Raw genomic sequence first — 10,958 nt, forward strand, 5'->3', positions numbered from 1 at the left:
CTCTCTGTTGTTGGAGATCTTCAACTGGAGGTTTGGTAGGCAATTCTTCTGGGTATAGTATAGGCAATTTCTAGTCTGGGTAGGGATTAAATTGGATAAAGTTTCTGAAGGCCCTTCAGTTTCTGAGGTGCTAAGGGTCTATATATGAGCACAGTAAGATGCCTGGTCATGGTACTAAACTTATGTCAGGGATATAACATACAGCAAATTCCAAATGAACAAACTGCTCTTTCTTTGAAATTGTTGCTATTTCAGTAAGATGACAGCAGAGCCTGTTATGGCAGCTTTGAAGACCAACATTACCTCTAGAAGCCTGAAAGGAAAGCTTACTGTTTTCTGGTTGCCATGTATGTAGCTGTTCCTCAGTGTGTTGAGTGGTTTTTGCTCCAGGTAACCTGACAGAAAATATTCTTTTATGGGACTTAACCTATTGAGGATTCCTGCTCATTCAGTATCTGGTAGTTAGACCCTGTCACCCTCACATCCTGATTTGTGTCCAATGCAGTGTACTCTGTTTTTCATATGTCTGGAAAAGAACAGTAGATTGAAGTCCCCCCCAATTCAGGCAATTACTAGCTTTTGTATTTTGTGGCAATAGCTTTATGATATCTGAACTCTATGCCCCACTTATGTTAAAAGGGAAAAAGTAGTATTTCGCTGCATTATGGAAAGCCTTAAACATCACTCAAAGGAATGTATCTTTTATTTAGTAGGGGGCATTGAAGGTTTTTCATTGGGGGTGGGGGGGCGGGGAACAATGCATTAGGGAAATAGGTGAAGGCAAGATTGGGGTAGAGTATGGATTTCTATGGATTTATTGAGGACTGTTATGAGGAGATTGCAACATACACTCAGGTGATACTAAGAGTTTTTTCTGAGAATATGACAAGGGGAATAAAGAAGAGTAGATGGCAGATATATGTTGGACACAAATTCAACAGGACTTGGCATCTGATTGAAGTAGGAAATGAGAGAAAAAATATTCAATGGTAACACCAAAGTTTCAAACCATGGTGGTACCATGGACAAGTAAGTGATCATTCAGTATCTGATGGAAGAATTTTATTGATGGGAAACTCATTGATTCCTGAAGCAGTCCATCTGATTTTTAGGAGATTCTTCCTTATATTGAGACAAAATATGCTTTCCTGTAACTCCACACATTAATCTTTCTATCTTTTGAAAATGCAGTACAGTGAATGTATTGAATGTTATACTTCAAAACATCTTTCTTGTAAAAGTTCAAGCTTTTGGATACCTTGTTTCTTGGGTATGGACATCACTTTAGGCCATGTTAACTTTGGTTTATATCCCTGGATCCTAAAATGAAGCAATACTGATACTGACTTCAGAATCTTGGACTCACCACCTCTCTCTGGTCTCTGCCTTTGTTTTTTGGTAGTTTTTTTTTGGGGGGGGGGGTCAATGAATCCAGTTGACTCAGATGTCCTTTTGCTCTCATTATCCCTCAATTCTGAAACTTTCCTTTCTTCAGAAAGGACATCTCTCACTCCAATCTCTTACTCTCTTGCCATATCATTGTCTCCCACCCCCATAATTGGGATCCCTTTCCAGCTAAGCAGATTTTGTCCTGGCTATACATTATACATCTTCTTTATATATATGTGTGTGTGTGTGTGTGTGTGTGTGTGTGTGTGTGTGTGTGTGTATGTATGTGTATATATGTATATATAAACTATATATGTGTGTGAAATATTTTACTTACAAGAGCATTGCATATCAATAGAATCACTTAAACTTATTTAGTAGCTATTTATATTTAAATGAATAATTTTCTTTTTCTTTTTTTTCTTTTCTTTTCTTTTTTTTAAATAAAATAATCATTTATTTAGCAACTAAGGAAGGGAAACGAAGAGAGAAATCCTTGGACTTCTTCTCATGGGGAGAAGGCATAACACTGTGTTATTTAAAATCTAAATTGTGGATTCTAATCTGCCCCCACCCCAGTCTTGGGGGGAAGCTGGCTAAAATCACTGAAAAATTCAACAAGAGTTTAGGTTTTTAAAGATTTATTAAAATATATATATTATAATTTAATGAAGAGAGAGAGATTGAGAACAGATTCCTTATAGCATGGAAATCCTAGCTCAGATCTAATTCGGTATAGGCAGAGAGAAAGAAAGCAATTTCCTTTCTTAGCAGCCCATGTGAAATATCTCACCACCAAGCCAGTGTCAGAACAACTAAGAGGGGCCCCCTCTGTTCTCCATCTGCCACCATGTTCGTTTCTCAGACAAAAAGAGCTTGATCCTCAATGGCTTCTCCCAGAAGCCATCTGTGAAACAGGAAGCAGAGCTGTCCACACACACAGCTCCAAGCTAACTGGCTGGTAGCTTTGATTGACATGACTACAGGTGGTTCTATATATGTAACTTCTGGATGCCAAGTCACATGCTTTTTCCTCAGGGCAGAGCTCTGATTCTCACAGCACAGAGGTGTGGCTCTGAGATACCCATCTCCTCAAGCAGGAGACAGGCAGATATTTTTATAGAGGTCTGATGGTGGTCCAATGAGGTGATCCTCTGACTGTGGAAAGTTCCCCTATTGAGGGAGGACCATCCCCCACTGGTGGTGGCTCAGAGTGGCTTTGGATCTCTCAAGCCATCTCTCTCTCCTTCTCCTGCCACAAAGGCAGCAGCCATACCTAATCTTATGCCCCCAGGGGTGGAGGAGACTGAAATGAAGGGTGGTGGTCCTGGAGCTAGGTCAGTCCTGATCTGGTGCCACTTATATCTTTAGGTGTGTCTGTCCTTTTGTTTATTTTCTCAAGGTTCTTTGATGTACCCTAGAAAACTTCTAGGGTGCTAGGCCCATAACAGGATGATGGAAAGAGGGAGAAAGGAGGGAGGGGAGAGAAGGAAAAGAAAGGGAAGAAGAGTTCCCTGTCACTAAGCAGTCTGGGTCTTCAGGTTCAAAGAATGAATAAGGAGGTGATGAACCCTGAAAAGCCTGGTATACTCTGGATGAGGATTCAATGGATAGAAATGTGAGCGGGCTTCAAGGTTTGTGAGTGAGTAAGTGAGTGAGTGTGTTTGGGGGTGGGGGTGTTGTGGGGGGGATGATTGATTCCTTCAGCCTTAAGTCCCTCCATGATGGGGTGGGGAAAATGGAAAGAACCTGAAAAGAAGGACCTTCAGCCATTGATCACTGAAACAAACTCTCCTCTCAAGGGCATGCAGAACCAAGAGATCTCTGGGTATATTTGAAGAGAACAACTGCTCTAAGTAAGGCACCAGCAAACTGTCCTGTAGCACGGGAATGGGGTGGGCAGTCATCCTCCTTCTGTAGCAGCTCACCAAGGAATGGTTCCTATCCCAGTCCTAAAGCCAAGGCAAAGGGGGTGGATTGTTAGAGGACAGCAGGGCAGCTGACCTGGACATCTCCTCCACCCCCGCCCCTGCCCTGAATAATTTTCAATGTATAAAATATTATAGCAACTTTTGTCACTTCCTCTAATTCCTCATTTGGATTCCATTCATAGTGTCTTCTCCATCTGTGTAGTCTATTTTTTCACTTTCCATTATTTTATAAAGGTCTTGCTGTAGTTCTTTGTGTTCTTCATGATTCCATTATAAAATTCCATAACAATAATTTGCCACAATTTATTTAACCATTGTCCTTATTATAAAATCACTTCAATGTTTTTTATCCTTGCATTTATATTTAATGATGCTATGAAAATCCTTGAATCAATAATTTCTAATACTCTCAGAGTCTATTCCTCAAAATGTAGTTATTAAATCAATGTGTAATGCTAGGTTATTGTGCAAAAATATTTTAGAACTTTGCAATTTCATCTACAAAGAATGAATATACTTATTCCTACTCAAACTTGTTAGTGTTGAGTTTGGGTTATTTTCTACCTATTTCATGAGTTTGTGATAGTACCTCAAAGTTGGATTAATTTGTATCTTTCTAATTATTGGTGAAATTGAGCATTTTCAAATAGTTATTAAGAATGTGAAGAATTTATTTTGTTTAACTATATGTGTTTGCAACAGAGGTTTTGCTTATCTTGCTTTCTCAATTGGGGAGAGTAGGTAAGATGGAGAGAATGCAGATCTCAATATAAAATAATATTTCATTTAAAAGAATTTGTATTCATTTTTTGAAAATTGTTCATACATTTTATTGAGAGATGATTGCCACTGTCATTTTTAAATACCAATTCTTTATATATTTTGGATGTCAAGGTGCTATCTGCCACAACTATCATTGATACACTTCCCAATACACTGGTTTTTTTTTTTCGTTTTATAGTTTATGTAGTTTAATTTATAACCCATTGTTGTTGTTACTGGTGCTGTCGTTACTGTTGTTTTGTCCTTTCTTCTCGTAGAGGACCGTGACATTGGGAGGTGATGTCATGTTTTGCACTGAATTCGATTTATTTATTTATTTGTTTGTTTTTGTGGGGTTTGTTTGTTTCTGAGGGTTAAATGACTTGCCCAGAGTCATAGAGCTAGTAAGTATCAAGTGTCTGAGGCCATATTTGAACTCAGGTCCTCCTGAATCCAGGGCTGATGCTTTATCCACTGCACCACCTAGCTGCCCCCAAAATCAATATATTTTGACCATAAGGGAATATTACTCCTAAGAAAAGTTTTTATCATTTCATTTATAAATTACTTAAGTTCTAAGTATGGTTTGTGGAGTTTCCAAGGATGTGAGAGCTGAAAAGTACATTGGAGATCCCCTAGTCCAACTCCATTTTACACGTAAGGAAACTGATGACAGGAAGGGGAAGTGACTTAGCTAAAATAACTAAGGTGAAAAAAAAAACTAAGGTGATAGATCTTGCATCTAAACTTGAATCTTAGAAGTCCAAATTTAGTGTTGTCTCTATCACAAAATGAGAGATGACTATTTCCCTTTTGTTAACTTCCCACATCTTTTTTCCATTCAGGTATATCAGATGTATGGGACCAGACAACCAAACAACTGTGTCAGAATTCCTCCTCCTGGGCCTTTCTGAGCATCCAGAGCAGCAGCTGCCCCTCTTTGGGCTCTTCTTGGGCATGTACATGGTCACTGTGGTTGGGAACCTTCTCATCATCCTGGCCATTGGCTCTGACTCCCACCTCCACACTCCCATGTATTTCTTTCTTTCCAACTTGTCCCTGTTGGATGTCTGTCTAGTTACTACCTTGGTCCCCAAGATGCTGGTGAACCTCCTAACACACAATAAGGCCATCTCATATGCTGGATGCTTTGCTCAGATGTACTTCTTCATTGTTTTTGCTTGTTCAGACAATTTACTCCTCACCGTGATGGCCTATGACCGCTTTGTGGCCATCTGTCACCCTCTACAGTATGTCACTATGATGAGTCCACGCATTTGTGGCATCTTGGTTCTGATGGCATGGACTATTAGTCTTCTAAACTCAATTCTCCAAATTATAATGGTGATGCAGCTGTCCTTCTGCACAGAACGTGGAATTTCCCACTTTTTCTGTGATATCAGTGAGGTTATGAAAATCTCTTGTTCTGATACCCTCATCAATAATATCTTAATATATTTTGTAACTGGTCTGCTAGGTGTTCTCCCTTTCACAGGGATCCTTTTCTCTTACGGTCAGATCTGTTCCTCAATATTGAGAGTTCCATCACCTGGAGGAAAATATAAAGCCTTTTCTACCTGTGGGTCTCACCTCTCTGTTGTTTCATTATTCTATGGCACTGGACTTGGAGTATATCTGAGTTCCTCAGCTACCCACTCCTCCTGGAAAATCTCAGTTGCCTCCATGATGTACTCTGTGGTCACCCCCATGCTGAATCCTTTCATTTATAGTCTGAGGAACAAGGACATGAAGGAAGCCCTGAGGAAGTTCGTTAGCAGAACAGGCTCTTCTAAATGATTGAGCATGGCCCTGGGAATGTGGCATTAATATCTGGGGTAAAATGTCTGGCAGTCAGAAACCTTGGATTCAAAGTGTGAAGACCAGTACTATCCAGGGTGCTACGTAATTGACTGTATGATCTCTTCACTGTCACTCATACAGTTCTTCATGAAGTTTATTTCTGGACTTTCTTTGATATTGCATTCTAATTGTTCACAAGCTACTTTGTCATCATACCCATTCTTTCTAAAGGAGCCCTAGATTTGAGTTAGGAGAGCTGGGTTCTAGTCTCTAGGTCATAATCTGTGTACTTTGGACAAATCATTTCATTTCTCTAAACCTCAAGCTTTTCATTTGTCTAATGGCCATTACAGGACCTGTCCTGCAGTAAGACAAATTCTGTTCTATGGATCAAATGAAATGATGTGAAAAATCACACAAAAGTTGTAAAATCCTATCAGATTTCAGAAAGAAAAAAAAGAAACAGAAAAGAGAGAGTTGGAATTTTATTGCTATGCAGGATCCTTTCATCAACTCAAATGCTTATTTCCCTATGCTTATAGGACATTTTCCTATGTGTTCATGTGTTACCTTGGCCAAAAGAAACCTCATTAACTGGTTGCTGATCTTTTTGTCTTTAACTAAATGGCTACTTGGACAGCAGTCTATACCTGAGCATATTCTCAAAGCTTCACCAGTGTGCTTCAAATCCTACCAGAGCTTGCTATCAAAACCTCCAAGAATCCAATGTAATTGTCTATCATGATTAGACACTGGAACTAACTTTTTGTGAGCACATGAGGCATAAGGTTTTGCAAGGAGGCAGCATTGCTTGATGGACTGAGTACCAGACTTATCATCAGGAAGACATTGGTTCAAACTCTATTTCAGATCCTTATAAGGTGTGAGACACTGAACAAGTCACTTTCTAACTCACAGCCTCAGTTCCTTCATCTATAAAATAATAGTAACAATAATAGCTAACATTTATATGGTACTTTAAGGGTTTCAAAGTACTTTAAATATGTCATTTCATATATTATTATAGAAGTAATAATAGCACGTACATAATAGGGATGTTATGAAGGTCAAATAAGATATTTGTAAAGTGCTTTGCAAACCTTAAAGTGATATATGAATATTACCCATTATTATTAACATTAATAATAATAATGACATTATTATTATCCTTGGACCTTTCTCCTTTGCTTTAGAATCATAAAGTCATAGAATCTTAGTTCTGTAATAGACATTAGAAGTCTTCTATGTCAGCTACCTACAGATGAAAGAGTCCTCTTGACAATATGTAAACTTCTAACAGTGTAGTAGTGACAAGCACATAAGACTTTGAGTATGATTGCAGTTTAAATCTGAATGCTACTAGTTTAGTGACCTTGGGCAAGCTGCTTAACCTCTCGACTTTATTTTCCTCATCTGTAAAATCAAAAGGTTGGACTATATGAAGCTTTCTCCTAGCTCTAAATCCTATTTGTCCTTTTATGATAATAAGTAATTAGCTACCTGATAAGGTAGTCCAGACCACTATTGTTGGACATCTCTGACTGATATGTTCTGCATAGAAGTTTACTACAAGAACTTTTAGCAAGAATTACAGAAGACTGAGGATCTTCCTTCCTGGAAGTATAGATAACACAGAGAATTATGCAGGGACCTAAATAGTATACAGTGTTTGTCTCTCTGCCAAAAACAAGTGATTTCTATCTATGCTCAAAGTACAGGCTGGTCCAAATCATAGTAGAAAAAGTGGGACAGCTAGGTGGAACAGTGGATAAAGCACTTGCCCTGGATTCAGGAGGACCTGAGTTCCAATCCAGCCTCAGACACTTGACATGTACTAGCTGTGTGACCCTGGGCAAGTCACTTAACCCTCATTGCCCCAAAACCAAAAAACAAAAACATAGTAAAAAAAAGGAAAGGGGCCTCAAAGAATTCATCTCCTCTTTCTTGGATATTGGAGATAATAAAGTGCTCCCCTAAAAATAAGGGGACAAGAAAGGGCTATAAAATTGTGCATACCATTTAATCCAGCAATACTACTACTAGACTTGTATCCCAACAAAGATCAAAGAGGAAAGAACTTATTTGTACAAATACATTTATAACAGCTCTTTTTTGTTGGCAAAAAAATTGGAAATTGAGGAGATGCTCATCAATTGGGGAATGGCTAAACAAGTTGTGGGGGGCAGGGGAGTTGATCCTTTTAAAATTTTATTTATTTCAGTCACTTAGCTTGATACATTGGTCCACATCAAAAAAGTAGGAATCATCCCTTCAGCATTCTGTAGAATGAAATTATAACATCAACATTACAAAGTAATATGATGGAAAATTACTGTGCTTTAAGGATTTTTTCAGAAAAACCTGGGAAGACAAATGAACTCATGCAAAGTAAAGTGAGCAGAACCAGGAGAACATTGTACACAGTAACAGAAAAATTGTAAGGATGATCAACTGTAAAAGACTTAACTACTCTGATCAAGATAATTGTCCAAGACAATCCCAAAGGACTAATGGCTAACATGGAAATTTCTTTTGCATGACTTCACATGTATAATTGATATCATATTGCTTGCCTTCTCAAGGGGGAGGCAAGAGTGAGAGAGAAAATTTGAAACTTGATTTTTAAAAATGAATGTTAAAAGGGGGCGGCTAGGTGGCGCAGTGGATAAAGCACCGGCCCTGGATTCAGGAGTACCTGAGTTCAAATCCGGCCTCAGACACTTGACACTTACTAGCTGTGTGACCCTGGGCAAGTCACTTAACCCCCATTGCCCCGCAGAAACAAAAAAAAAACAACAACAAAAAATGAATGTTAAAAGTTTTACATGCAATTAACAAATATTTAATGATTTAATAAAAATGTATTTTAAGAAATAAAATAAATAAAAATGAGGGGGCAAGCTTCAATTCTCAAAAGAAAAACTGGAAGAGCCAAGTTTCAAAATTCCCAGGTTAAGGAGAAAATATTGCAAGCAACAGGGGAAAAAAATACTGTGGAAGTACAGCCAGGATTTCACAAGACTTAGCAGCTTCTACTCTAAAAGACTGTAGGTTTTGGAACATTATATTTCAAAGAGCAAAAGAGCTGGGGTTGCATCTAAAAATAACTTACCTGGTAAAGTTGAGTATAACCTTGAATGGAAAAAAAAATGTACATTTGACAAACTGAAAAACTTTCATGTAGTTGTAACAAAAAGACCAAAATTCAATGGAAATTTTAATATAAAAGATTAGGAAGAAATATAAGGAAAATATTAAAGACTAAATAGAAAAAAAGAAAAGAAAAAACTAAATAGAAGGCACTCATTAAGGTCAAACTGTTTACTTGAATGAAAATGAATGTGAAAATGTTATCAGTATTCTTAAAACTGTCATCATTACTAAGGTAGTTTCAAAGAAAGGTTGGGGCTGAATTGTGTATGATGGTGTGGTTCCAAAAAAAAAACCAAAAGTGGGTAGGAAAAGGTGAATGGGAGAGATTATATTATGAAAATGGGGTGTGAAAAGAAAAACTAATACAGAGGAAGCAGGTGGAGGCAGAGTACAGGCAGTGTTGGAACCTTACCCTCCTTTGGGTTGAAGAGGAAACAACACATATATCTGGTAGGGTGTAGAAATCTTCTGAATATGTAGAGAGGTGAGAAAACTCGAGGACAGGGTGGGGGAGGTATTTTAAGAGGGGTGTGTGGATTGAGATTTGGGAGGGTAAGGGACTTTTGCAGGGGTGTGTGGATTAAGATGGGGTAGGGGAGGGGATAGGGGGAATCAGAGAGGTGAATGAAATGGGGGTGGGGTGGGGAGAAAAGATAACAGGGATAGGGTTAAAAGAGAGATTGAGAAAGAAAATAGTGACTAAAAATAAGATGGAGGGAAATTCACATGTAGCAATTATAACTTTAAATGTGATTAGGATGTTTATAGCAGCTCTTTGTGCTGGCAAAGAATTGGAAATTTCAGGGATCCCCATCATTTGGGGAAATAGCTGAACGAGTTGTTGTGTATGTTTGTGATAGAATACTATTGTGCTATAAGAAATTATAAGATCAATGATCTTAGAAAGGCATGGAAAGACTGGAATGAAATGATGAAGGGCAAAGTGAGCAGAACCAAGAGAACATTGTATACGGTAACAGCAATATTGTTTTAAGAATGACTTTGTGTGACTAAGTGATTTTAACTTATAAAGACACAAATTTAAAATGAAGGACATATGAAGACAGACACTATCTGCATCCAGAGAAAGAGCTGATAAATAGATGTATAGAATAATTTTACATATATACCTATCTGTCTTTAATGGTAGCCATCTCTAGGGCAGGGTGGGGGGAGGGAAGAAAAAAAGGGAAAAAAGAAATGTACATGATAACTTTGTTGTATATTTGGAGAGAATAACAAGTTGTTCATGGTAGATTTGCAGTTTCATGTGTAATCATTGTTCTGTAAATTGAAAATCAAATAAATTTTTTAAAAAGGAGCCAGGGAAAATCCTGATTCATATCAGTATGTTGAATGGTGGGTGGAAAGTACCATAAAGGAAAGAAATAAGAAAGATAACCAAACATTTGGAGATCATTAATTGATATATCTCTTCCTATGAAGGAAGAAAGGAAGGAAGGTAGATTCTCTGAAGAAGAAACTTTTTCCCACAAGATATGGATCTACAGTAACTGTTAGGTGAGGAGTCATTCAGAGTCAGAAAAAGGGATAAGTAAGCATACCTAGGCGAACCTCAATACCCTTAATAGGTAATTACTGTCATAATAACAATGTAGATATCTTCTACATCCCTGACATGAGAGAGAGCTTTCCAAGATTTGTCAAAACCATCAATTTCTATACAGTACTAGAGATTCGATTTGATACAAATCTAATTGCCTGAAGGAATCAGTAAACAGTTGCTTAAAATAGAAAGTCTTAGATAAGAAACCAACAATGTTAGGAGCACAAGTTTTAATTGCAGCTGCTAATTGTAAGCATTAATTTTGGAAGGGAAATGAAGATATAGGAGGGAAATAGGAGGTTAAGAATATTGAGTCTGAAAATAGAATTTAAATTTCTGTGTAAAGCAGAAAATGT

The 10,958-nt window shown here is 37.8% G+C and overlaps 1 protein-coding gene across 1 annotated transcript; it reads left to right on the top strand.

Annotated features, from left to right (window-relative positions):
* Positions 1–3,194: 3,194 nt before the first annotated feature.
* Positions 3,195–5,879, top strand: LOC122734626 (olfactory receptor 7A10-like). Its single transcript, XM_043975573.1, has 2 exons — positions 3,195–3,217; positions 4,937–5,879. The coding sequence occupies exons 1-2, from the start codon at positions 3,195–3,197 to the stop codon at positions 5,877–5,879; spliced, it is 966 nt and encodes a 321-aa protein (XP_043831508.1).
* Positions 5,880–10,958: the final 5,079 nt, after the last annotated feature.

Source organism: Dromiciops gliroides, chromosome 1, assembly GCF_019393635.1.
Source record: "Dromiciops gliroides isolate mDroGli1 chromosome 1, mDroGli1.pri, whole genome shotgun sequence".
NCBI classification, from domain to species: Eukaryota; Metazoa; Chordata; class Mammalia; order Microbiotheria; family Microbiotheriidae; genus Dromiciops; species Dromiciops gliroides.